This window comes from Nipponia nippon, unplaced genomic scaffold, assembly GCF_047370975.1.
Source record: "Nipponia nippon isolate SJK-2023a ecotype South Korea unplaced genomic scaffold, ASM4737097v1 scaffold_3, whole genome shotgun sequence".
NCBI classification, from domain to species: domain Eukaryota; kingdom Metazoa; phylum Chordata; class Aves; order Pelecaniformes; family Threskiornithidae; genus Nipponia; species Nipponia nippon.
The window spans coordinates 60,458,307-60,485,502 of NW_028262347.1; the positions used below are offsets into that span (position 1 = coordinate 60,458,307).

A 27,196-nucleotide genomic window follows, 5' to 3' on the forward strand; every position below is an offset into this window, starting at 1 on the left:
AAACTTCTAAAGTCTATGAACTGGGCACAGTTTCTGAACGGCATGCTAGAAAATAAATATATTAATGTCACTTTGCCATGGAGAAGGCAACATCTTTGCCTACTTCTTGCTGTGGTTTTCAGAGACAGAACATCAGGTATGTTGTTGCATGTAGCAGATCTGTCTTGCTAACAATATGCTGCAAAATAAATGAAGCTTTGACATTAAATCACACCCCCCATCCCACCCCACCCAAACCCTGCATTGCAGATAACCTATACATTCTCAGGATACAGTGAGAAATCATTCTATAGTACATATTTAATTATAATTTAAAAAAGTCTAACTCAGACACAATCTCTGGCCAGTAGCAAAGTATCGACACATTACTGAAGTAAAGACCGGTTATTATCCCTTCACTGTAACAAACAGAAATCAGCATCTCAAGAAGGGTCTCCAGGGGTATCATCACAATCAATCGCACCAAATTAAAAAAAATATGCTAATTTCACAAATGAAGTTTGACAAGAAGTAACATTGCATTTGTCTTGGCGAAATGAAGCACGAACGTAACATTTCACAGGTACAGTTACCATGCAAATGCATGTTGAGTTTGTCATTGTTTTTAACCCCAAATCACGAGTAGCATGCAGTTCTCCTGCCCCCCCGCCCCCCAACTACTGTATTAGAGATAGTCTGGGTAATGTACCTCTTTGGTGTAACCATAGCCTGTTAGGCAAGATTATACCACCCTAGGAAAGAATACAAGCAAAACTTGATCATATGTATGTTTACACAATGTACATTTTTACCATTTAAAAAAACCAAAACATGTTACATAAATTCTCAAACACAGCTCTGTTGAAAATGAAATTTTAAGCTTAAGAAATAGTTTTTAAACTACAAGGCCACCCCATTTTTTGTAACGAACAATTTAAAAAGTTCCCACCCCTAAAAATCTGCCAGTATATTTCCTCTGCTGTAACAGTCTTACCCACTCTCTAATACAGTTGATCTTTGCTCGACAGCAATAACAGTTCTTACATTTCTTAAATGTACTAGATAATGGACTCCGGGATAGATATAGTTCTTAAACGTGTAACACTGGAACAAAACCGCCTTAAATGATTAATCGGGGTGTTCCCCGGCACCACCGCTCAGGCAGGGGCTTCTGCTGTTCACTGATGCGAGTTCTGGCTTTTGTTGGCATCGAGCTCCACGACCACGCACGTGCGTTCAGAACTGGAGTACAACAGCGATTCACTGGATGCTCTTGTATCCCGTTTGCTCAAAAACATGGAGGAGCTTTGTTTTCTGTATTCCCTCATCCAAACGGGGCTGCAGCCCCAGCGCAGGACCTTTGGCCAACACAGAACTATTTGGATGCGAAGTAGAATTTTTTAATATTTTGTTTTTGTAGTCGTTTAAGCAACTGCAACGGGTTTAAGCAACTGCAACAGCAGACTTAACTTGCAGGGTCTTTATTAGAGGGTTACCGTCTTCCTCAGCTTTATACAATGGAGCCCTTTGAAGAAGACAAATGAATTGACTGAATCCTTGTGGCCAACGTCCTCTGTAAGTCCTGTAGTACATTTTGACCAGACGTTTCTCCGTTCTTGTCATACAACAGCTGTTTGAAAGCTTCATTTTCAATGAGGACCATCATATTTTTTAGAAAGTAGCCTTCACAATAGGAAGATAGTTCTGTGACTCCGAGAAACTACAAGAAGTGAAATTAGAGAGAGATAACCATTCTGATAAAACCCGCTCAACAAATACAGTGCATAAGAGCTGCACACAAACAAATACACAAACTAAGCCTTTGAGACAGGCACCGTAGCACTTACAGATACATATGTGGGAGGGGAAGGAGTTAATCAAACAGTATTTTATACTGATGATGCTGATCACAATTCCATGTTATAAGGCAATGGCTGTTAAGGAAACAAACTTCAGGGATGAAGCTTTGCTCCCTTGGAAATGAGTGGGAGTTTTACCACGCAGAGTTCACTAGACCCATGATTTCATTCTAGAAGTTACACCCTAAAACTATAGGTTTGGGACAACTTATGACAGACCAAGTTTAATGAATGCCATCCTTAGCAAGGATCAGACACATGATCTGCCCTGCAAAGTTTCATGCTTCAAGGAATCTTTGGAGGAGAAAAGGAGGTTTGCAGAGCATGTGGTTTGGAGCTGTCAGTATCCCCTTACACTGAACCACGTCTGGGTAATAGGCAGGGATACTGTAATGTGTGAGAAAACCTTAACTGTGTGAGCAAAAACGTATAAGCAAACCTTAAATGACCCATAGTGGTCATCTGATGGGTGACCTGTACTGGTCATCACCCACTGGCTAGATCCTGTGGTCATACAAGGAGTATAGCCGTGATATTCCACTATAGGTGTAATTCTGAGCCATGCAAGTGTAGAGAGCAGTGCTCAGCCCAACCTCCTGCCCACGTACACTCCTGCTGGGTCCGAGCTCTCAGTAAAGCAGGAACCTTTGGCTGTGAGGAGAAGCCTGAAGGTCCAGAACTGCTGGGTCATTGCATAGCTTTGGGTCTGGACTGGAACAACTACACAGCAGTGTTGCCCACCAGCACCTTAACATCACGTTTGGAACTAAGAATGGAAATTGCTAAATAAATAAATAAATAAAATTAGAGGGGAAAAAAAAACCAAACCAAAACCGATTAAGACTAGGTAGGATCTGTCTTCCCAAGGAAAATGAATGAATTTAACTTGATTTCAAACCATGCAAGTTTTCATCAAATTATGAGTGCATTATTTTGCACCTGGATGTGAGAGCATGTGTGAATTTGTATTCTTCTCTGAAACACTATTCATCCCTATTCATTATTTCAATATATTTATGACGTTGAGGAAATAATGTACTTTTCTTTTTCAGATTTGTTCTGAGGCCCAGATTGCAATCTGTGCAAGGGCTGAGTGTTTTAGGCATGTATTTGAAACTCCAGATGATTTTGTTTGGAGTTCGGGGGCATTCACGTAAAACACATGATTAGTGGTAACTAATCAATCACCATTATAAATCCAATTTTCCCAGTTACTTCATTTCTTTCTGGAAGTAAAGAACAGTGACAAAGGCTTTGAAAAACGAAACCCTTAAAGTGATACTAATCAAGTAACTGCCTTTGTAGATGTTGCAATTTTAAGAATGGAAAGCCCATGGGGATGCCACAGATGATTTTAATACTCTCGATTCAGTTTTTAAATTGTAAATGTGACCAAATCCACACTGTGTAACCTTCCTACCAGTACTTCACCTCTTTAACACAGGATCTCAATATCTTTTTTTCCTACAGCTCCTTTTACACAGCTCACCACCCTGCTAAACACTGTTCTACAACCTAGGCCCCCACCACATACAGCTTTCCAAATGTGTGCTCACTTCGTGCTATGCTTCCACCAAATCATATCTTTCTCCCCATTATGATGACAAAGACTCCATGTGCTCCATGTCTCTCTGGGCCAACCTGCTGCACATCCCCATATGGAAAAGCAGGTCGCAGCATCACCCGAGTTCCTGCAGGTGCAGCTGAGCTTGCAAAATAGCAAGGACTAGAAACGGTACCTACGACAGGAGCAAGTTATTCAAAACCTGCTCCTGGCTGATGTGGCGGTTCCTGGCTTCAGTGCCTGATCATCTTATTCCCATCCTCACTGCAGTCTAACACGAGCTTCTTCCACACTTCGGAGAGCAACATGGAAAGGCAGACGGCTGGCTGACAAGCTGCGCTCAAACTGCCTGTGAGCTCCCCTGGCTTATCAGGACCATCTGGCCTCTTCCGCCACATCCCATTATCTCGTATTCACATAGCAAACAAATGAAGCTGCTGTGTGACCGCAGCACTCTGGGCAGAATAATCTGTGCTCAGATTAATCACCTGCACATCACACAAACCGGGAGCAAAAAGATGGAGCATCTTCTCTGCTCTGCAGACAGTGTAAGAGAGAGGTATCTGAACTAGATTTAAATGTGCTAATTCAGGTCCTGCAAACCTTCTAGCTACAGCAGTATGAAACTTAGCCCTTGTAATTTACTGGAAGCAGGGTAAATTAGTCCATGCAGAGCTCTAGTGTGATGTGGCTTAACTAATTCCAGAAGTCAAGATTACATTCACATCTCGCTTGGCTATCTCTGCAACGCACTTCCCACATCAGTGCAAACATGACTCTGGCCATAAAAGCCTCTCAAGTACACCATTTCCACTGACTCCGCTGGGAGATGCAGGCACAGAAAACTTGCAAACTTGGGCCCTTGCGGGCAAACAAGGAGCTGGATTTAGCCACTGCATTTGTTCAGTCCCAGCATCGCCAGTGTACAAGTTGCTAAGACAGGTCTAAAGCTCGGTGTAAGAACATTCTTCAGTCAGGATGTAAATAACAGCCACATTTCACAATTCGAAAAAACCGTGATTTTTAAAACAAAATTATTCATTTTGCTTTTAGTAACAGTAATACAAATCAAGAAGTTCCCACATGAGCTAGAAGATAAATCAAATGTTTTTCAAAAGTTTCCTGCACTGCTGATTTTTTTTCCCTATTACAATAAATAGACCTGCAGATATACCTCATTTCTTATTCATTTTATAGGTGGAAGTTTATGCTATTTCAAATACCGATTGCACGTTATCTGTACATCAAGACCTAACGTTACTACTCTCTGTAGGAAATACCTGGTGATGGGAATGCAGGTCAGATCTGCAGGGGTCTGGAGCAATCTGCAGGATTACTCTGTTCAATCAAACCTCCATGTCACGCTGCACCGTTTTATCTTTCGTGCAGACCATGTAAGTTATAGAAAAAATCACCTAAGGAACGCTTTAAAAATATTTCATTGCAACTATTTGTGTATCATTTCCATCTTCCAAGTGAAAGTCTAACCACTAAGCACACAAGAGAAGGAGAAAAACTGAAACTAATCAATGTGGCAACCACCTCCATCAATGAGCGAAAATGGGTTTTCTAGGTCAAAAAATGCCATGCTTTTATGCCTAATGACTTAGGCCCCCTCACAAGCTAAGTAAATAATTTGATTCCAGTAAGAAGCTGCAAATCTCACCTCTCCAAGACACAAAATTCTCATTACCATTCTTGCACAGCTCGGAGACGTTGCACTTTGACAACGTGACATTTTTATGTATTGACAAGCTGTCACCAGCATTGAGTGTATCACCCCAGCGGGCTTCAGGCAGGAGGGAACAGGAAATTGTAAAGGGAAAATGCATCTTGGAAGGTGAAAGAGAGGTCTCATTCAGTTAGGTGATTCCTGTTGAATAACTCAGCAGTTTGGGTTGCCATGATAAGGGATAGGTCTGCCACGCGGTGGTACGCTCAAATTGAGTTTGAAGCACTTAGAGACGGGGCTGAGCAGTTGCCACAGATGCTCTACATTATTTAGGACTGTCACCATATTCGGTACCTATTAGCCACTCAGTCCCAGTAAATAACACATCTTAAATAAATAACAAACTCTCACTACTTATAAAACTGACCTATGAGTATGACGACAGACACATAACATGCAAGCGTATGTGGTTATTTTTACCTTGGCATGATTATAAATATCCACGCAGTTTTCTGTATTAATGCTTTTTGCGCAAATGATCTCACAGTGTCGTTGTAAAGCTTCAAGCTGGAAAAATTTAGCAGCAGAGAGAAGCTAAAAAAAAAAAAGGCAAGGAAAAAAAGTCAAAACCGCTGAGTGATAAAGAATTGGAGCTTGCATCTTTACTGTTTCCTTATATTTTTTTCTCTGCCCCTGCTTCAGTTTTCATGTAAGTACTGACAAACAGTCAGAATGAGAAGGCTGCTTGATTGCTTCAACCCTTTGCAGTCCCCTTAGACCGCGCTGTGGGAAGCTGTACATGGAGAGACCACCACAGGCTGCTCAGGTCAATGTGCTGACTTTGGGATGGCGGGGGATGGCGCGTGAGAGAGAAAAAGGACATGGGAGCTTGGAGAGTCTTTGGTCACTTCGCAAACATGACTCTGCGAGGAGGGATCCGCAATTACATTCCAGGAAAAAAGGGTTCTGCTTCAACCGTTCCCCAGGCTCTGCCTGAAACAGAGCACCTGGGCTGGATATGGGGATGTCAGCAGAAGGGCCAGGACCAAGAGTATAGAGGAATTCAAACCAGATGATGACAACCACGCTGGGCAGTCTTAAAAATCGAGAGGCAATAAACCTCAAATCTGTCACCTCAGCAGGCTCAAGGAAATGGAGTCAGATCTCCATATACTCCTTGCTCCGGTGCGAGGCACTGCCTGGTTAACACTCATGTTAGTGTCATGTGTCTGTATTGCTGCACTACCACAGGTCTCCTGCCATCAGGACTCAAGCTGACCTCCCTCTTCAGTGATGTGTCCACCCCATGGCTATGCTACCTGGACTGCCACTGCCTTGGGGATCTCTGCAAGCCACTGTACACTGTGGGCATGACCTGAAGCCTGTGGGGTGAAAATAGCTTAAATTTTGAGTTCTCCAACTGATTTCAGTAGTGCTAAGATTTCCCCTATTGCACCCTTTCTGTCCTTTTACAGCTGGGAAAAGGAATTTCATTTTCTGCATTTCCATGGTAGGTAATCACCTCTGGCTCTCTGCTCTGGCTTAGGAAGCACGCTGGGGTTCCTCATTGCTTGATACCTTGCTCTAACCCAGCCAGGTCTCTTGGGCTAAGGTGTTTAGGCGTTTATACGGCCCTTATCATCTAGGACTGCATGACAAAAAGTTATCCTGTGAATCCCAAAAGGGCTCTCATGCTGCTAGGTAGGAGCACTGGGGAGCAAAACTCTGAAACTTTCATGACATTATTTTGACTTCTTCTATGCAGTCTGCTCAAGCTCTGCTTTAATCCCATAAATAAAACCAAGTGCTGGAAATCTGCAGTGCTGATGTGATAGCAGCCAGCTGGCCCCAATTATGAATTGCAGCAAAGATTTCTGTGGAGTATTTCTGGTGCTTCTTGTTATCATATTTGTAATAAGGCAAGTTGCTAAATGCAGTTTTGAAAGATAAAGCCAAATCCTATTCCAGCTGCCTCTGTGGCTCAAGCAGTCACGTGCTGGCTTGTAATTACTTTAAACTGTGAGGAACCGTGGCCAGATCTGTTATCAACAGATCAATCAATCAGTCATACATTCTTGAGTCACAGAAGTTTTGAGATGTCACAGAAGTAGAGCAAGCAGCCAGCTGAACTGCAGCACAAGCTTTTTAGCAGCCTAGGTGATAAGACACGCATCTCTATAAAGCCATTGCACTGCCTAGTCTGAGACTCCTTACTTCAGAAAGGGTTAGAAATTCAGGAGCTTCTTTCAAAACTATGAGTGAAATAGAGAATCAGTGACCTTTTCCTGTAAAGCTCAGAAAGTCAATGCATGTACGCTTAGTTAAAAATCCACTGCCTGCATTGGAGGGGGATAATTACAGTCCGGACTAGTACCATCCTCTGGCTGCCAGCAGGGTTGGTACAGCTGTCCCTGTACCCATCAGAATTGATTCACCCTGGCTACTCGTACCCCACAGAGTCGCTCCCAGTTCCTTGTTAGCAGTACTTTGGTAAAAGTCAAGCCTTGCACGGGCACCTCAGACAGTACTGTCATAGGGACAGACTAACTAATGTAGGCAACAATGAAACATCATGGTGGCAGACTATAATCTGTACACTGATGCTTATCAACTGTTTAAGCTCTGATTTTAGTATTTACTGGCCTGTATTCCTTTTGGTTGCCATAATTTGGTGACTGTCAAGAGGAAAAATCCCTGAATGACTATCAAGAATTTGCTCAAATATCGCTAAGTTCTGTACAGCCGGAGTCGTTAGGCTGATCATAGCTGGCAATGACAGCACACAGTATTTGGAAGAGGATGACTTAGCATCCATACAGGTTGTGGATGTGTAGCTACACTGAAGGCTCAGTCAGCTCCAGTTGGCTTTGTCTGGCTTTCGCATGTGGATGCAACGGCACTGGATGTTTTGCATCCAGTGAGAAAGGGGCAAAGAAGTCTCTGTATCTCAGGGAGCAGCTTAAGGTTTTATTCAGAAAATGTGACAGTCACATGCTTTGCATTTCCTTGAAAGAGCCTCTCAAAGCATCTAACTAAATATTTTTATTTCAGATTTTTTTTGCTTGATGATCATAATTTTTCTAGTCTTTCTTCTCTGACAGTCAACTTCATACTGGCAAAAGTCACCATAACGGGCGACCGGCAGAGAAGGAGACGGAGTGTCTCTCGCAGGACTGCGGACAGCCTGGGCACTCTGGGTGAGGCACTGCTGGCTCTTACAGGAGTGCTCACGTCTTGCCCAATGGCCATGTGCCCTTGGGTGAACGGTACAGAGATCACTTAGCGTTGCTCCCACTGCAATTAAGATAAATGTCTCTTACCTCCATAATTTCATTATTTTTAATCAGGAGTGACTCTGCACCTCCATAATAAAGATACTGCATAACCAGCTGTAATAAAACAAAGGGAGTGTTTATAAAAAGCAATCCAACACATCAGGGAACATGGGGTGATGTAAAGATGGCAGGCAATACCTGAGGCTCTCCACCACCACTAAGGATTTGTAGATAAAAATGGCCCAAACCTCCTGATTTCAAGATATATTTGGTTACTCTCTCTGCACAGTTCAATGTTCGCTTCTCACAGGTCGTCTAACACCTCAACCCTCACCAGCCACATTGTCTGGACTTACTGGTGAGCTCCAGACAGTTTGCAGGAAGCTGATTAATTCATTCTGAATTTTCAGTGTATTTCCCAGTATGTTAAATACATCATTGATTCAGGAAAATATAGCATATATAATGGTTATTCCCTTATTCCTTCCCTGGCAATGGCAGCCCCACCTTCACCCAGCTGTGTGTAGGCATGCATGGATGATGAGAAAAGAGTGGGGGAGGCTTTGCACTGCAATACAAGCCAGCTAAGATCCCTCTGCAGTGAGGTTCCAGCAAGCCTAAAGTTATTGTAGGCAGCTGGGAATTATCTGCAGTGGTAACAGTCAATACATGGAACTGTCTGAGCTCTGGCTCAAATAAAGGGAAGCATATACACGTACACATTACAGATACAGAAAGCAAGCTCTGTATTTTCATGGCAAAAAATTGATTGAACAATACTGCTAAGGAAGGGAATGAACCGTGTCTCTTCCGAGCCTGTCCATTAAATACAGAAAGAGCCAACAAGAGAAAAAAAGAATCCAGTGCTTTACCTTGGCACGCACTGCTTTGTCTGCATACCCCGTATAAGTGAAATGCACGCTATTGTATCTGGTCAGGCATGACATTTGCAATCAATAGTACTCCGCACCTTAGTGTATGAACAGAGATGAAGCCTGTGCTCATGAAACCACTACCCTGAGCTACGTGTTTACCAAATACATACGTACTAATTTGGACAGGGCATGTGCGATGTTCCTATTACATGTTCCATTCAAATTCAATGTGAGAACTGACTTTACCTGAAAGATGGGGTACTTCACATAGTTGATCTCAATACAAGCACTATCAGATGAGGGCTTGCTAGACAGCAGTGCTTTAAACCTAAATAAAAAGGAGCAAGATTGAAATACCAGCCCAATTATCTCTGTGAAAAAGTACAGTGAAGTGGAAGGACAGCATCAGCTCTTGCAAAAACAGTACGCTGAAATGAATGGATTTGTCACCGAAAAGCATCAAGATTTAGGCACTGACATAAAATAAAGTTCAAACCAAAAGGAAGAAGCCTCTCTTTTAGGAGATTTCAATTTGAAATTTTGGAAAACTACATCTAAGATCACAATAGAATAAAACGTACATAGGAAACTCAGATACTGTAATGATGCATATTACAAAACCAAAATAATTTTTTTTTCCCCTTGGAAGCAACATGATCTTTTAGGAAGATTTGCAGCATTTAAAAACTGCACACCTTCTTTTTTGAAGGAGATAAATTTTGGCCTATGTCCGTTATGCTGCTTTAAAAAAATGTTTTGGAACACAATGAAACAATTACCCTAAGACTTTTAATGCTTCTATACAGGCTCAATACAATCGTGTAAGAAGAGGCAGGACAGAAAACTGGATAGGTTGCTATTCTCTGATTATCAAAACCTGAAATTCAGACACAAGTTTGAGGAAAAAAATACATTTTAAGTTAAAAATTGCAGATTTATGTGAGACATATACATATGCAGCAATCTAGTTCTCAAAACTAGATACTCCCATTTGATCAGAAGGCAAAAATGGGAAATGCGCTCTCAGGAACATCTGCCCTTGTACTTCCTCTTTTTGATAATTCATCTGACCTTCTAGCAGTACTGCAAAGCTTGGCTTATCTATCAAGACCAGCATTTGCTGGATGGTAACCTTTTCCGTATCACAATTGCATCTTGTTAATTAAAAGATGGATAACATTGACTTGCTTTTACTAGTGTCAAACTCTACTATGAACACAATTTAGTAGGTTTAAAGCTGGAGTTTGGAACGTGTTTGTACCTCTACCAATACGCTCTAAACCAAAATACCCATTTTTTAATCGAAGGCAGGGTCAGACACTGCAGTTGCTTTATGCAAATCTCTTTACTCTGCGCTGTGGGTTGGCAGCATATCCAGCATGAATTCCCACATTGCTCAAACTACCCAAACTCAGTGGCTTGTCCTTGCCACATCTTGAAATAAGCCCTTATGGAGGCCCAGCTAAATTTGTTTAAAAGCACACCTTTCAATTGTAAAGCTGTGTACAAATAACGTTTGTGAGCAATTTTAAGGTTGGGTTGAGCTGGGTAACCCACGTCCAGCCTTCTGAGCACAGAGAACAAACTATAAATACTGCCTTTGGATACAGTATGATACGTTTCATAGTTATTTAATTTTATTTTAAAAATGTCAAATGCTGTCCAGGAACTGTGTGATAGTAGCTAAATTTTCCTGGAGACTGCCTACACTGATGTGAGGCAAGATTTAGCCACTCACAGGATAAATTATTATTAAGAATCAAAATATTAAGACTCCTCTATGATTAAGAGCTGGATGCAGCAACGAGCTCCATGCAAGTGTGCCTCAGCGGAATGAAATCAGATGCATGGCCAGAAGCATGGATCATTTACTGGGTGGGAATCTAGTGATGGGAGTACTTGTTAAGTGTCCTGCAGATCAACCGGAAACAAGCTGTTGAGATGTTCTGCTTAGGAACAACTAAGATTGGGCCATTAGCCCTCAAAGAATCTTAATGGCGGGGGGGGGGTGGGGGAGCAAGACCACAAAATTAAATTCTATTTTTGTTAAAAAACAGAAACATCTCTATATTTTTACCTTGGTGATGCAGTAAATAGCAACACTCTATGTGCATAAAATGGTCTTCCTTCCACCAGAAATGTAACATCTGACATCTCTTTGTTGTTAAGAAAATGGGGATCTAGAATCGCAAAAAGAAGGGGAAAAAAAAAAGCCAATAACTTTAGTTTGGAAGAGGTCATGAACGTACAGAATATTTTCCTGTTTTGACAAAAGAAGAGAATAGCATAAAAGGATATCGTTTTTAATGAGTAAAGCTCATAAAGCTATTTTGGACAGCCTGAGACAGAAGCCCCCCAGACAGCCACGTGGAGTTCAGACGAAGGGAATTCAAAGCTCTGAAGTCTGTGAGGACCTTTGCTGAGATGACAGCCAGTCATCCCCGCCACACAGAGCTGGCACAACCTCCCAGCTCTGCTACCCAAAGCAAACTGCAGTGGAACGGATGCTGGAGGGCCCTATGCTCATTTACGCCCCTCTCCCTGTCTGGGGAAGTCTTCGTGCCAAGGGGAAGAAGGTCCTGGAAAATCACTCTGGTCTTCTCTCGGTCACATTAAAACAACCCGGGCTCTGTCAGTAGGGCTGGGAGGGCTGTGCTGCTGCGGCATCACCCGCAGCCAGCCATGGCGGTTTAAGATGTGGAAAGACGTTTGGCTCTGGGTCCCAGGCTCGCATCCCAGCCTAATTAGCAACACAGACAAATCTTTGCAGATTTACAGTCCCACTCCAACGCACCTGATGACCCTGCTGATTTCAGCAGGAGCTTCAGGTCAGGCTAAGTTTGGGACCCTTCCTTTTTCTAGTTCTGCCTTTCAAATTCAGGTTTTTCTCTGACTCGTGCCCCCTCAAGCACCCGGCCAGCAACGCAGACTTCCCACAGCTCTCCTTGGAGAACCAACGAGTATCTTCAAGTCACACTTACCTAGGCGAGAGGTCTGCTTGCGCTTAATTTCAACAAGCTTTGGAATAGGGTAGGGTCCATAGCAATGAGTGAAAATGACAGAGAGCTGCTGGCTGATCACTTCATTCTAAGCAAAAGAAAACAAATATATGCAATGTAAGCTTAGTATGCAAGTTAATATCAGTATGCAAAGGAGATGTTACATTCTCAAGAATTGCCTCTTTTGAAGCTGAAGAATGTGATTGCTGAAGCTTTATTAAAAATCAGAGCTTAGGATTATCTGTATTTGTTAGAAACTGCAATTCTCATTTACTTGATTGCTATGTCTCCTGTAGTAATCAGTTAAAATGAAAAGTCCTCTCCTTGGACCAGAGGTGGTCTCTTCCTAACAAACCCCACAGCCCTTGTCCCCTCTGTAGAAACAAAGCTCCTTTACAATAGCGATTCCATTTAATTTGCAAACTCACTGTACTGGAAAACGACTTTTTGTTGCTTTTTACAAAATGGTCATTGGTCATGTTTTAGAAACCCAGAGCTACCAAACAAATATAGGTGCACAGCCTGCATGCATTTCCTACGCACAGCAGTCTCACAAACAGACCCTCCCTTGCAGAGTGACAGAAGCATGACAGCCTGTCCTTGAGTCTCCTCATTCAATCCCAAATGTTTCATTAACGTGCCCGTATACCACTGGCACTGACCTGGGCACTGCTGTCCTGAGGAACCCGCCAGACCTTCACAGAACCAGGTCTGGCCCCTGGCTTTACTCATCTCTGCCCAGACTCCGGGGGAAAGGCACCCACAGGATGCTTTCCTAAGCGCCTAAGCAACTTGAGTATTTGCATGCCTAAGCTGCAAGGATAGCGAAAATGGATTTAGTGCTTAACTACCTAAGTCACAGCCGAAAGCAGGATTTAAAAGCTTTGGCAAATTCTGTCCCACTCTTTGCTGGGAACCGGAGCAGGTCTAGCCAAGTTCAATGGTGCCACATGGCTAATTCATGACGATGTCTTTTAACTACCCTGTTGGCTGGCGATTCCCTTCCACACCAGGAAACTGTGAAAAGGTGAGGCACTTAAATATGAGAGGGTCCAAGGCCAAGGAAATAAGCAGGTAAGGAAGAAAAACAATCTTAATATAAAAATTTGAGGAGTGTAGATGTTATACTAAAAATATCTCCAGGCTTATAGAGCAGAAATTGAAGCTTTCTCTGAGCACGTTTCAGCTCAGTTCTAACAGCGGTGCTCCTTAAATCCCACAAGGGACAAGGAGGAGTAGCAGAGATCCTGTAATGACTCCCTTACTGCATCTAATCAAATGGGGTGGGAAAGAGTAGAGCTGTGCCCTCACAGGCACACGCTGATGTCAAAGGAAATTACATGCGCTCGCCCGCAGGCAGGAGTTGGCTCCTATTACTACGTCAGATGTAGCATTAAAAGAAACACTAAGATAAGGGAAATACTGATACTAAGAGACACCATTTAACACGGCACAGGGACCAGCCCTCAGAGAGGGGCTTGCTGCTGTCGCTCCAAGACAAGGAGGATGTCCTGCGCTGGGAGCATCTCTCTGTTCAGCATCTTCCAGCAGGAGCTCTGCAAAGCGCTTCACAAAGGGAGTGAATCACAGGGCGAAGAGAAAAGGAAGATTTAAGGCCAGATTTAAAGAAGGAAGTGACTCAGCCGCCGCCGGGAGGGCTTGGGGGGGAGAGCTCTAGACAGACAGGGCAGAAAGAGCAATGGCTTCTCTGCTCGGAAGGGCTGTGCCGAAGCGCCGTGGCTGACTGAGTCAGCCAGGGAGGAGCGCGTCCGGGGGGATGCTGATTACCAGCAGGGCAGCTCCCAGTTGGATCCAGTAGATGCTAAGAAGTCAGTAAATGCAATGGAGGATGGGGATAATTCCGCAGTTCAGAGCGGATGGAAGCTTCTGGAGAGGAGAGAGGTATAATTGGAAGAGCAACACTCACCTTTACCCGCACTGAATAAGAGCAGAGTAACTGCACTAAAGCACATAGCTACTGGCAGCTCCCTCTCGAATCTGCCAGGGTGCACAGCTCCTGTCTATACCACTGTGGTTTTAGTGGATCCATGAACTCACCAGTCCCAGCCACAGCTGTGCCTGGGCAATAGCTTTGTAAAAACACACATATAAGTCAATAAAGACAACGCATCTCCTTCTTCCAGGGGTGTCCATGGGAATGCGCCGATGAAAAGTCTGGGTCTCAACCTCCCAGTGCTTCATTAGGAGCTGGAGGTCTCACTCACAGGTCCAAGCCATGGCACCGCGTACCGGGACACCCAGGTGCACCAAGACCAGGGAAGAATGGGCCACACCCAGGCACACAGGTGCGAGAAGGGGATCCCTGCCCGTAACTCCAACCAGCACGATGAACGGGTCACGCACACAGAAAACTCCATGGGAATCTGCCTACACAGGCGAGGTGCTGCCAGCTCCCTGGGTCACCAACGGGGCACGAACCCTGTGGTGTGCAGATACAAGCCCATTGTAAAACCACCTTGCCACTGACTGCCCACAAGCCTGTGAAAAACCTGGTGTAAACTAAGCTCCAAATAGCTCAAGATGTGATACGTTTACATGAGAGATGCTTAAAAACCCTAAGAGACAGGTCGAAGAGAAAAAAAGCAGCATCAAAGAAAGCAGGGCCATCAAACAGACGGTGGCTCGATGCACTGCAGAGCTTCAGAGCTCCAACACAGGACACTGCTCTCATTTGGCAGAGAGGAGGTTGGAGACCTTTGGCTTCTGTTGATAACATTGAACACTTACAATGCTTGCCACTGAAAGACCAAAAAATCTGCTCAGCTAGAAAGCTGAAGCATGCGCTCATTTAGAGTCATCGCTAACAAACAGCAGCAAGTTTTCTCCCCGAAACACAGGGAGGGGAGCGGTGAGGTATTACAGCAGAGCAAGCTCGCTTCCCACACCACCCTGCACACAGCCAAGCTCACAGGGCTGCGCCCCACAGAGCCTCTGCTGTCTTTCCCAATAAACCAGGCAAAAAGAGGCAGCAAAGAGGAGAAAGAAAAGGGATGCTTTTGGCTGCAACTGGATGGCTGGGGAAAAAAATTGGCTTTTTTTAAGCCAAATCCTGCTCTTGGAGCAGGCTGAGCTGGGCTGCCTGTGAAGTAACTGGGAACAACTGCAAGAGTCCACAACCTGGGGCACTAGCATTGCTCTGGCAGAGAGGACAACATGTCCAGCCTATTCAACCTTCCCCTTCGCAAAGTGCCTGTGCCAGGAAGCTCAGAAGCTGCCCTGGTTACCACATCCATCCCATTTAAGCACCAAGCTGGATAATTCTTCTCTATTTATCCTACCACCCTACCAGCTGACTGTGAAAGAACAGCTGTAAGAGCTTGCTGCAGCAGTTGTGGGCGGTGATATTAACACTGGAGGAGCAAACTGAAGTTTGTTTTCTTGCTACGGTTTGATGTTGGAAAACATTGTGCCAGGATGTGCGAGGCTGAGATCTGGAGCGAGGCCAGCTTCCTTTCAGACATGGGTGATCATTCGCAGTCAAAGGGAGATGATGTGCATCTTCTACTGTGGGAGGGGGAAGAAAGCTTGGCATAGGATATAATAAAAATATTTACCTAGCCATGGGGTAGTTTACAGATAGGCAAGAGGGAACAAGGGACAACAATGAATCTTCTGAGGTAGATGGTGCTTCCAGCAGAGAGTTGGTCAGTGAGCAAGCAACTTTGCTTTGTAGATACAAGCAGTCTCCTGACTTAAAAGCATTCTTCAGCAGAGATCTAAAGGAATTCCCCGCTCCTGGTGAGTGCACTTGAACTGTGAGGGGAATTCATACATTCTTTTGAAGCAAAGCTGAAGGTTTTCAAGTTGCTAGAGCAGAGATGACTATGCGATTGATCTGAAAAGAGGTGAAGACCTGGATGGGGAATGCAGAGGTATTTTTTCCTAAATGTCCATCTGATGAAGATCTGTGACAGGACTCAGGAAAGGCTCCTCCAGACTTTGGCACATACCCTGGGAGAGCTTGTTCCATTCCAGCTTACCCAGTTCAACCCAGCCTAGCCATTCTGGGATGTGATCCTACAAGGTACTGGACACAGCTGGGAAATACACAGCCGGTTTTCTTCAGTAGCTGTGCAAGATACATGTCATCTTGGTGGCTATGCTGCGAACTCTCAAGGGGAAAACTCGCGTTGGATTCAGCAGTTAGGCTAAGGTTTTGCTCTTCTCTGATCACGCTTTGCTTCAGCTGCCTCTTCTTCGTAGGCTCCCCCATTCCCACACCACATCTCTCTGGACTGCTCAGTTCTCCTTACTGGCCTATAGATATCCCACCACCTCCACGTGGCTGCCCTCTACAGTGGTAACAAGTTAGGCTGCTTTTCTTTGCCTCTGAAATCCCAAGTAGTACTTTGGGTTTTCCTTCTATTGATGTCACCCTCATCAGCTCAGCCTCATTAGTGCTGTTTTAACCTAAGTGTGCCAGGCCCTCAAATTCCTCTACCACAAAGCCCCAAAACCAAAAGCTCACTACATTAGGCAGAAAAGCTAACCTTCTGGGCTCGGTGTCTGCCTGTTAATACACACCTCCCCAGCACGCAGAGAACCCATGCTGCTCAGGGAACAGGGGCACTGGCAAAGGTATCTTTTCTCTCCCTGGTCCTGAGGATGGTGGGGGGGCCCAGCTCTGTACTAAATGCAGAGTGCCAGAAGCGCTCCTTCTAGTCACCCATTTCACACGCAGTCCCCACCAGCAGTTCCAGCAGTGGCAGAGTCTCAGGATACCCCAAGCCCATTGAGGACTCATCCATGAACTTCCTTTCACGACACGCTGGAATACCCTTGAATTATTCCTGTTTATGCTCCCCTCTTACCAGAAAGAGACAATAAAGAGTGAAGCAACGCAGAGGGCTTTTCGCAGACCCCCAGGCCTGAGCACTCAAGTTCTACGAGACTTTCTTCGCCATCTCTCTGAACTTTTTCCATCCTTGCCTAGGTGTTTCCGTTATGGTCCTCGCATATAATTCACTTTTGCCAGCTGCCTCAAAACTGATTAAATGCCACTTTAGAGGGTCACTCCTAGATGATTAAGCAGCATACACATAATCAATATTAGTCAACAGTTGCAAAGGTAGGGAAGCCCCAGAGGTTGGAGATACAGTTAGAGGCAGTGAACTGAGTAACAAAATGGGTTTTGTTAGTGCCGGGCTCAAGTCCTTCCACTGCAAATACAAACGGAAAAGAATTAATCACAGGTAAGGCACAAATGGACCTTTCAGTTAGCTTCTGGGAAAGCTGCCAAGCCTCCCTTTCAAAAGGCTCTTTATACCACAGCTGTGCATTGTATGTAAAAAGCTCAGATCCCCAGGCACAGTCTAATCCCTGGGTGACAGCCCAGAAAAGGGCAGGTGTCACATCCATGGCATTTATTTATTGTAAATGAAGAAATGGCTCCTGCCTCTGGGAAACATTTTAGAAGGCAGACAGGGGGTAGGAAAAAAGAAGTCAAACCTGTGTTAGTATGAAGCTGAATCTGTGTTATGAAAACATGAGACAGGGTTAACAGTCTGTTATTAACATGCCACTCGGTACCTGGCGTTCGCATCTCACATGGAGAATGCACGACGTACATGTGTGGATAACTCGCGTCCTGGTTACTCTGAACTGTTTAGACACAGAAGTACTACAAATGACAACAGGCAACGTTACAGATCGCTGCAATTACCTGAGAACAGTGAAACCTGCCTTAAGAAATCACTCAAAGTCCCAGACAAAAGATCAATCACAGAGAGCAGGCTGGGCACTAGCTAACACACAGAAGGGCATTAGCCACTCCGTGAAACCTATAAGCAGGCACTTTAGCATCCTAGAATGCCTTCAGGGTTATTTTTAGTGCACGTTTGGTGTGTCTGTCTCCCCTGTGGAAAGCCCACATTTTTCTTCAGTTAAAGTATTTCAGTCGTCAGCCAAAATATTCCATTTTCAGGTGTTAATTTTGTCAAGAAAGGTAAAATATTATGTGGAGAACAAATATTCTAATGAAACCTGTTATTATAGTAAAACCTCAATTTTCTGTTGAAAAGCAGTCTAAACAATGAAGTAAAATTTCGCACAGCATAGAGGGGTCTTTCCTGATCCGTCTCCAGGCCGGAGAAACATACACAGCACTCTGCCAAGGGAGGGCTTTCCCCTAGGAGCTAAGCATGACCCAGTGCCCACCCGTGTGCCATACAGGGTTTACCTCTCCCCTCTAGCCTAAGCCCTTCCTGCAGAACAGGGTAGCCTGGCTTCACACAGCAAAACACAGCTTCACTCAAGCCCATCTTAAATATTCATTTCAGCCCATCGTGAAGCAAGGGACAAAAAGGGGAATTTTCTAGCGCCTTCATCTTCCAGTGTCACTTTCTAGATCACGTGCAGACCTAGGGGGAAAGCTGGTGTTTGCTGAGCATCGTGCTTGGACTTTGCAGAACAGACGCATGAGCCGAGTCTGTTGACATTCTCTGAGGAACTTCTGCCGACATTTGTTTTAGAGGAACTAAATCCAGAAAGACCACAGCAATAAAGAAACAGGATACCCATCTCAAGCTTCAGCTTCTGCACATTTTGCTGCAACAGAGCAGTCAGGTGTTTCAGCCTTTCCTGCTGCTTTCTGTTTCTTGGAGATGTGAGAATTCTTTTTCAGTAGTTACTGCATCTGTGACAGAGGCTACATGCTGCTATTTCTGAAAAGATATATTTAAAAAAACCTCAAACTTTACTTTCTAAGAGTTTTGGGATTCTAAGTGGCTCAGTCACTGCTGAAAGAGCACTCTGGCTTTTAAATTACATAGGCCAGGTTTCTCAAGATACCCACAAGGCTGAATCCTCTTTGAATTTTAAAAACTGGTTATTGTTTTGAATTGTTATTTGTTCTCAATAACTGTCAACACCAGACTGATGGCTGCTATTCAAACAGCTCAGCCTTCCAAAAGAGCCTGTGCACTCCCGCAGTTTTTTTCAGCGGCAATTTGTAGACTTTGTGAAACTCTGCAGGAATTTTAAATTCTGAGGAAACATCTTTGCAAAGTAGTTTCCTGCATCTTTCAACGAGCTGGCTGCACAGTGTGACCGACACCTCACTAATGGGCTAAATTTTAAATAGACTACCTTGTTACTGATGGAAAGGATGAAGAGAAAGCTGCAGAACCCAACTGAGGAAGGGCAATGCAGGACCCCTCCCACGACTTTTCAAGCTGATTTTGTCTCGGACAACACACTAGCAGGAATACTCATAGTCCTTAGCCAAGTTTTCCTGGTGTGAAGCATCTCTAGTGCCAGGCAGAGCTTCAGACAACACTTCAGCACATGCGCTCAGCGCACACGGGGACTAACGCACACACATCGGCAACGCGTGCCTGCAAAGCATCCAAGGGAACAGCAAATAGCAGCTCCTTGCCCATATTACAGGGAGAAAGTTGTAAGAGAAATTATTTGGAATTAGAAGATTGTTATTTTTTCTCAAAAAATTAAAAATTTTTTCTCAAAAAATTTTCTCTAAATTGCTCTTTACACAGAAAAAGCAGTGGATGAAACTGGCTCATAACCTCCTACTACTGGCAACGGTGCTGGCTCGTCTGCATGGATGGAGCTGGGTGATTTTAATGACAATTCAAGCTCATGCTGAGCTCCGGAGTGGAAATCTAAAACCAACCTCCTCCAAAGGCCAGACATGTTTAACTTCCAAGGTTGCGGTTTTGAGTCTCTCTCTTTTCAGGCTGTGGAAATGTCAAGATCAAACTAAAACAGCTCCAGGATTTTCATAGACAGGGGACAAAGAAGCATCCCACACGTTCAGCACGTTATCCTCAAGAGAACCTCCCTGCAAAAATGGAAGAGCTGACCTGTGAGCCCCACCTTGGGCACCACAAGCCCGCAGATCCAGATGCAGCCTCCACACAGCTCTTTTAAAAATCTCTATTTAAGAGGGGCCCAATCTCCAAGCTGTGGCCAGCTTTCAAACACATCCACTCCTCAGGCAAACATGGTCCTCTGACATGGGGCAGGAGGGCAATCCAGCTCAGAGCCAAGCTCAAGCAAAGCAAACATCAACCTCAGCTGGAAGCAAAGGAGAGCCTCCAGTGAGAAGTTTGGGGATTTCCCCAGGCCACGAAGGGCACGACACAGATACTGACAGGCAGGAATTTGGCTGCGTCTTCCTATCCTTCTTCTGTAACAAGATCTCCAGTGTCATCTTAGCTTTGAGGGACTCAAATCTGCTCTATGCAGCAGCCAAAGTTTAGCTGAGGGCTACTCACTCCCAGAAGTGTCTCTCTGGGTTTTGTCTCATGCAGCCCTGTCCAAACCACTTCTAGCAGGCTATGCTTGTGTGCTTGTCTGCCAAAGAGATTCAATCCATCCCAAAATGGCAGCGCCTTTCCTCCTCATCTGGTGGCCAAAATCCACCACCACCAAGTCATTGACAGTTTTAGTGTCAGAGCTTTCCCAGTTCGAGTTTTGCTTGCTCTTAGGAAAGTGCCTTAAACCAAGCTCTCTGTGCCCTTTCCACTGATGCCGCTTTCTCCAGAGTACCTCGTTTCTGGTCTTTGGTTTGGTAATGACCCAACCTCACTGCACGACAGCAGGATCTGTGGGGGGAGCGAGCGCAGAGCAATTCTCTGCCTGTTCTCGCAGCTCTGCCTCGCCAGCATGGAAATACTGCCACTTCTTTGCTCTCCATCCAATTCTCAACGGTGCAGCTGATAAAGACATTTAAAGGCATGAAAGGAAATGAAAGCGCTCCGTCCCGCTGGAAGCCACCAGGAGCTGGATATCAAACCTTCATTTGTGCTTTTGGAAGTCTTCCTCCAGGGCTTTAGTGCAGCAGCGAACAACCGACGTGCAATCTATTCACTGTTCTCCCCCGCTTATTTCACAGCTTGAAGAGAGGCGATAAACCTAGGGACACTTCAGCTCAGCCAGTTTTGCCTGATTTGCCAATTTTTGTTGCCGTTCTGTGTTCCAGCATCAGGACTTCTGCAAATTTTATTTTTATTTCTATTGTCAGTGTCCCAGCACATAAATGGGAGCAGAGTGCCATCCTGCCACCCTGCAGGACACCAGCATCAGTGCTGGCTGGTGGCAGAGCTCCCACATAAACCCTCACATCTGGACCCTCTAGGAACAGGCATTTTAAAAAACATCTGTAAGACAAAAGGGATTCTATATATCTGATTGTGTTCTTGTAGGTATTGGTTATTTTTTCTTTAATCTTTTCATTTTTGTACTATCTGGCCTTTTTGCATGGCCTGGGAACCTGCAAGAACATTTTGTCTGACAGTACAAAGTAGAAGGTGGGGGAAGAAGGCGTGCTTCCTACTCTGAGACTTGCCTTATGTTTCTATGCAATTCTTGGAGAGTTTCTCTGGCCAAATTACTCAAATTACAAATTGCCGTCTGGCTTATCCAGGTTGTCACAGCTTCTGAGGCTGAGACTGTCACTCTATGAGGCACTGAAAATCTGCCTGTTTAATTACCTCGGTTTCCCTGTTCGTAAAGGGAAGGTAAGATCTTCTTCCACATCTCAACTCATTAATACTTGTAAATTGTTCTGAGATTATGGGATAGCTGGAACTATTTATAGGAGTGCAAAATGCCATTTCTATTAGGTGCAAGTTGCTATGCCCTTAAAATACACTGAGCATCATAATATGTAGCAAATGGGACATCTTGTTTTACATCAGCCAAGAAATGCTAAGCGGCTCTGTGCTTCCTAGTTGCTTATTTTATTCTTTTTGCCCTGAAAAACTCATTAAGGAAATGTACTGGGCCAGACTGTGATGTTTAGCAAGAGTCGTAATCTCTCTCGAAGTTCCCAGCCCACAGGGAAAAGGATGTCCATGTGAGCAAATCAAACTCCTCTCCCGACAGCTCTACAAAATGCAGAGCTTTACAATTTGCTGTCAAAAGAGAGGGATGTGAGCCACAGTTACGGTCCTTCTACACCTCTTAAAGGAGATTTCCATTCTGTGGGTATACATAAAGAACAGTCTCTGCTCTCAGCCCTTCCAGAGAAGGGGAACAGAAGATCCTTTGAATCTCAGCTTTCCTCAGCTGCCTTCTACGGAGTGACCAGGAAGAACTTTTATTGGCTCATTCTCCTACAAATGAATTTATTTTGATTCCTTCCAAAGGGTTGCATAGAGTCTGTCCTCATTTCTGTCTGGAAGAGTTTTGTGAGAGGCCGTTTCGACAAGGCCGCCGCAATAATTCATGCCATTTGCAGACAATTTGTAAACCCTTACAGTGTCCCAGAATGATTCATTATTTTTCTAAGAATATGAAGCAGTGTATGTGTGTGTGTTTGTGAATATGCATGCTCATCAACAGTGAAGACAGGCAGCTCCCCTAGGCCCAGAGGCAGGAATAAAGATCAGCACAGATTTCTTCTTTGTCATGTAGGGTTTTTGTGGTATTTCAGTTGTTTCACCCTTCACATTTCAGGTTTTAAATGAACCCAAAGCAGAAGGTAGCAGTCTTTTTTGTTTCCGTGTCTCCTACAAAAGACTCTGGAAGACCCAGTCTACCATGTCCCAAAGGTATAATCCTATGTAAATAACTTATTCTAATGATGATCATTGGCTTTGGCTTCAGCCACTCAGAAGAGCAATTAAAGCCATCCCGCATCCTAGATTACAAGGCCTAAACTTAATCTCCGTTAAGTTTTCAATACGATTAGTTTTATATCAGCTTTCAAACCAAACAGCACCTTGATGGTAGTTTCTGGATGAACATACACTAACCCAAGCAAGTTCAGAACAAGGAATCTACAAATCCTAGGATTTGGAATGATTTCCTAAAAGCTATCTCAAATATTCTCCATAAACACCCATCCAATACAAACTAATCCCAAAGGGAAGGCTCATGGGAGCAAAAATCAGAGCAATTGCCAGAACAAATGTTCAGGATTTGCTTGGGACTGTAGTCCAAGCCCTCTTTTGCAGCAGGATACAAGAAAAAAATCCATGTAGGCTTTCCCTAGCTGTACTAAGTCTGGAACCTTTTAGTATTGAGCACCAGAACCTCTTCCCTTTTCACATTATTTAGGTTATTGCTGCAGGTGCTAAAAATTATTTGCTCCCTGCTGTTACACATACAGTTGGGTGAGAAATGTCATGCACTTCCCAGTTAAACAATTAGAAGACCATGCCAACATGTATTGTGGTGCATGAGAAAAATAACAGCAATCCAATTCTTTTGATGCTTTTCATCACTAAAATGATTTTCTGGCAACAGTAAAGTTGACTGGGCATTCCTTGGGAGCGACTGACTGTCAGGGGGACCAGCAGAGAAGAGACTGTTGGTTATAACAAGTTTTAAAAGGAAGTATCCAGCCTTCACTAGGTAAGACATTTTCCTCTCCTTGCCTGCCTCATGATCATCCCCTTTGCTATTATACTTGCATACCCAATGGTACCTCCCTCAAAAGGTTTTGTTAAGTCTGATTTGTCTGGCTAAGAAAATGCCAGCTGAAAGAATAAACTTGAGGAGGGTGCAAGTACAAACACTCACACAGAAGATTTTAAAAATTATCCTGTTGTGTGGTTGTAGAAACCAGTCTCCCCACAAGTTTAAGAGTCCAAATCCCACATGAAGGGAGGAGAAAGTCATGTGAGAGGCTAAAGAAATCCAAAGCAAACATGAATATTAGCTTTGTTGTACAGTCCTGCAAAACCAGCTGGGTAAAGTTACTCTTTGGGTTGGTTTGGTTATCAACATCTCTTGCCGTACTGCAGTGACCCTTTTGACTTTAATTTCACCACTATGCATCAGCTTCTGTTGTCTCTCCAGCTTATTGTTAGCATCAGTATTAAGCTGTTCTAACAGGAGGTGTGATTAGCTTGTGTGGTTTTAAGCCATGATTCCACAGTGAAAAAAACCTGATACACATAATACAAATTATAATAATCCTATACAGTCTAAACAAGCTTTGGGACAGCTGTGCAAAAACAATATTGAAAGCTTTGTCTCTTATGGGATGAGAATGAGGCTGATTTCTTTAAAACACATAATTTATCCTACCTTACTGGCTTTCAGGATCTCAAACATCAGAGGCAAGCCTTGTGTGATGAGCTCCTCTGTGTACTCTTCTTCCTGAATGGACTTGAATTCCTTTAGCAAGCACTGGATGAGGGGTCGTCGGTGCTGCTGGAAGGACGTGCGCAAGGACTCCAGCCACGTGTGCAGTGTCCAGGGAACACCTAGAGATGGGGGACAGAGCTCATTCCCAGCTTCAGAGAAGGATGTGCACTTCTGCTTTTTTACCTTTAGTTATGTTAAGATTTTAAGCAAAAGCTGCCAAATAACCCTAGAAATCAAATTCCTATTTATCCCTGATTGAGAAGGCTGGTGGTTATCAGGACATCCCAGACCGAATGCACAGAGGCTTTCCTCCAACTGCTAAGAGAAGACTGTGGCCTCTCTGCTCATCTAGCCTTCAGCTTCTCTGCTGAGACTGCCAATTTGTGGTAATTGCTGTGGTGCTCTGTGATGCAAAAACCTTTTGGAAACTAGATTTACATTAGCTCATTTGTTTGAATGTGGCCCTGGAGAGCCATTAAATGGTAAAAAAACCAATTTTGGTCACTACCCACCTGGATTCAAACTGGTGGTCTTGAGATTAAAACTTTCTTTAAGTGCTACCCCATGTCCTCTCCTGATCATTACTATTTTCCCTAAACAGCACTGGGCAAGTTAAGCAGATCAGCCTTTTCAAGTAGTTTGTCATGGCAGAACCACTCTCCAAGAACTTAAAGGGAACTGCTCCCCTGCACTGATTGAGAAAGCACACAGAGCTAATGTACCTCTGCAGGCACTAGGCTGGAGGTGACCTAGTTTCTGCTCTTGCAGAACGGAGTGGGAGGAAACACAAGCGTGGCGTTTGGCTACAAAAGCTTTTTCCTTCCACTTCAGCAAATGTCCAGCACCTGGAGAGCAGCCCCATTGCTCTCCTCTCCCTTATCGCCCGGTGCTTTGCCTGCTCAGCCCAGCCGGTGAGCCACCGCTCAGACCACTGCATGCCCCAACCCACAGCAGATGTCTCCAGGGCTGGAGCGGTGCACCAGGCAGAGGCGTGCCAGGCACCCAGGTCTCTCTCTGAACGCAGATTAGCAGGGATGGTAAACACACAGTCCAGACTGATTCCCCTCCATGCTACCCAGCCACCCTCCCCACAGGCAGAAGGGACTTCCCAACAGGCTGGTATGATGTTCGAGCTCCGCTTTGGCACAGTTAGCACACCGAGGAGCCAGTGCCCCGCTCCTGCTCTTTGAGGCTCACAAACCTCAGAAAATAAATATGTTTTCATGGTGGAGTGCTTTATGGTGGAGTGCAAAAGAGGAGCTGTTGGAGGCGGCCTGCGGGAGCTGAACGCTGCCCCAGAGCCTTAGCTAATGCTCTGCCAAGCAGCAGTGAAGATGGCTGCCAGCGGAAACCACTCCATCCTGCAGAAAAGTACCAGTGGCTCCAGAGTGGGGTATGCTGTGGAGCCAAAATGGGCTGGGAACCTGCCAGGTCCCCCATCACCTTCTGCTTCCACAGGAGCTGAGGAAGATGCAACTATAGACGGGCTGTTGCTTGAACCGACAAGAGAGACGTGTTTCTTTGAGCGGTCCCTCCCTGGAGGGAGAGGAGAGGGTGCCAGGACTGACCTATGCTCCGTATGTCAATGGTCACATCCACATAGCCGTGCTCAGCGCTGTGGTACATGGCCTCCTTCAGGGCTTTCAGCTTGGCCTTGCTGTTGCGGCTGGCGCAGAGCGGAGCTGCCGCCGAGTCAGGCAAGTCTGTCCCCTCCGCCAGGATCTCCTCCAGTGACAGAATATCGCTCTTCTCCTTCTCCGGCTGAGCAAGCAGCTTACGAAAGACGTTCCTGTCAATCACAGCACGACAGAGAGAGGGAGAGAGGGAAAGAGAGGGCGGGAGAGCAGAATCAGCGGCTAGGCTTTCGTTATGGCTGAGATACTTGCTGCGATGTGGCAAGTTAGGGCACCTATCCAGGAATTACTCCAATTAACGGTAGGACCAGCTGAGAGCAGACCTGAGGCAGTCACCGCTCCTGCTAGCCCACCTGCATTGCCTGGGCCACGTCTGCAAGATGCTGTTGTCGTGACAGGAACCATACAGATGTCGCACGAGTGGCGGCATCTCGTGGGAACAGAGACCCGTGAGCTAAACATGACTCAAGACTTCTTCCCACAATCAGGGAAGGACGAGGTGCCTCTGGACAAGCTCTCAGGACTTTCACCATGGAGGCCACTTGAGAAAGGACCTGCCTGGAGCTACCAAAAGCACCACCACTCGATTAACACTCAAAGCAGTCTGGGAAAGCTGGAGCAGCTAGACATTCAACGAGGCCAGTCAGGGCAGGTTCAAGCACGTCTGGGACTACTCTGCAAAACCACTGATCCAGCTGGGCCATCAAATAGCAAAGCCCAAACTCAGAGACTCAGTGCCCTCAGGTTCATACCAGCACAACCTCATCGATCTCAACAGAGTCACTCTCGGTTTCTGCAGATGTGAGAAGAGAAACCAGGGACGGGCTGGCTCCCATCCCACCTCCCTCATACTCCAACGTCCTCCCTGCACCTGCTCAGACCCCTGTGTGGGGTGGCAGCGGGGCATGGCACACCCCAAACAAATTTGGGGCAGAGAGGGAAGGAGGAGGGAATGTGCATGAGCAGTGTACAGGTAGGAACGTAAGAGCCAGGGCCTGTGACAGGCACAGCCAGCAGCCAAAGCCAAGGAGAGCCCCAGGTCCTCCTTGGGCACGCAGCTCCCACTCACGCCGGCTGGCAGCAAGGCCAGAGCAGTGAACGTGAGACTCCAATAACCAAACTGTCCTCTCTGTCCCAGGGATCCCTCGCAGGCTCCAGATGGGCAGCGTTGTGCGAACCCGCCCTGACATGCCATTAGCATGTTGTTAGACTGGCAGCTTGCCTCTAAGCAAACAGACGGTAGGTACTGTCTCTAACCTGT

General features: G+C 45.1%; 1 protein-coding gene across 3 annotated transcripts in view; it reads right to left on the reverse strand.

Moving 5' to 3' along the window:
• Positions 1-282: 282 nt before the first annotated feature.
• The window catches only part of ABTB3 (ankyrin repeat and BTB domain containing 3), a 179,109-nt gene continuing 152,195 nt past the window's right edge, over positions 283-27,196 (reverse strand). For 2 of the 3 annotated variants that reach the window (XM_087765465.1, XM_087765463.1), the window contains 9 exons: positions 25,870-26,090; positions 24,242-24,420; positions 17,774-17,845; positions 12,206-12,311; positions 11,302-11,404; positions 9,471-9,552; positions 8,395-8,463; positions 5,555-5,668; positions 283-1,699 (listed from right to left, as the gene is read on the reverse strand). In XM_087765465.1, coding sequence (XP_087621591.1) covers positions 1,490-1,699; positions 5,555-5,668; positions 8,395-8,463; positions 9,471-9,552; positions 11,302-11,404; positions 12,206-12,311; positions 17,774-17,845; positions 24,242-24,420; positions 25,870-26,090 — 1,156 coding nt within the window. In that variant the 3' untranslated portion in view covers positions 283-1,489. The remainder of the gene's footprint in view (positions 1,700-5,554; positions 5,669-8,394; positions 8,464-9,470; positions 9,553-11,301; positions 11,405-12,205; positions 12,312-17,773; positions 17,846-24,241; positions 24,421-25,869; positions 26,091-27,196) is intronic. The other variant, XM_087765464.1, reaches the window with a different exon arrangement.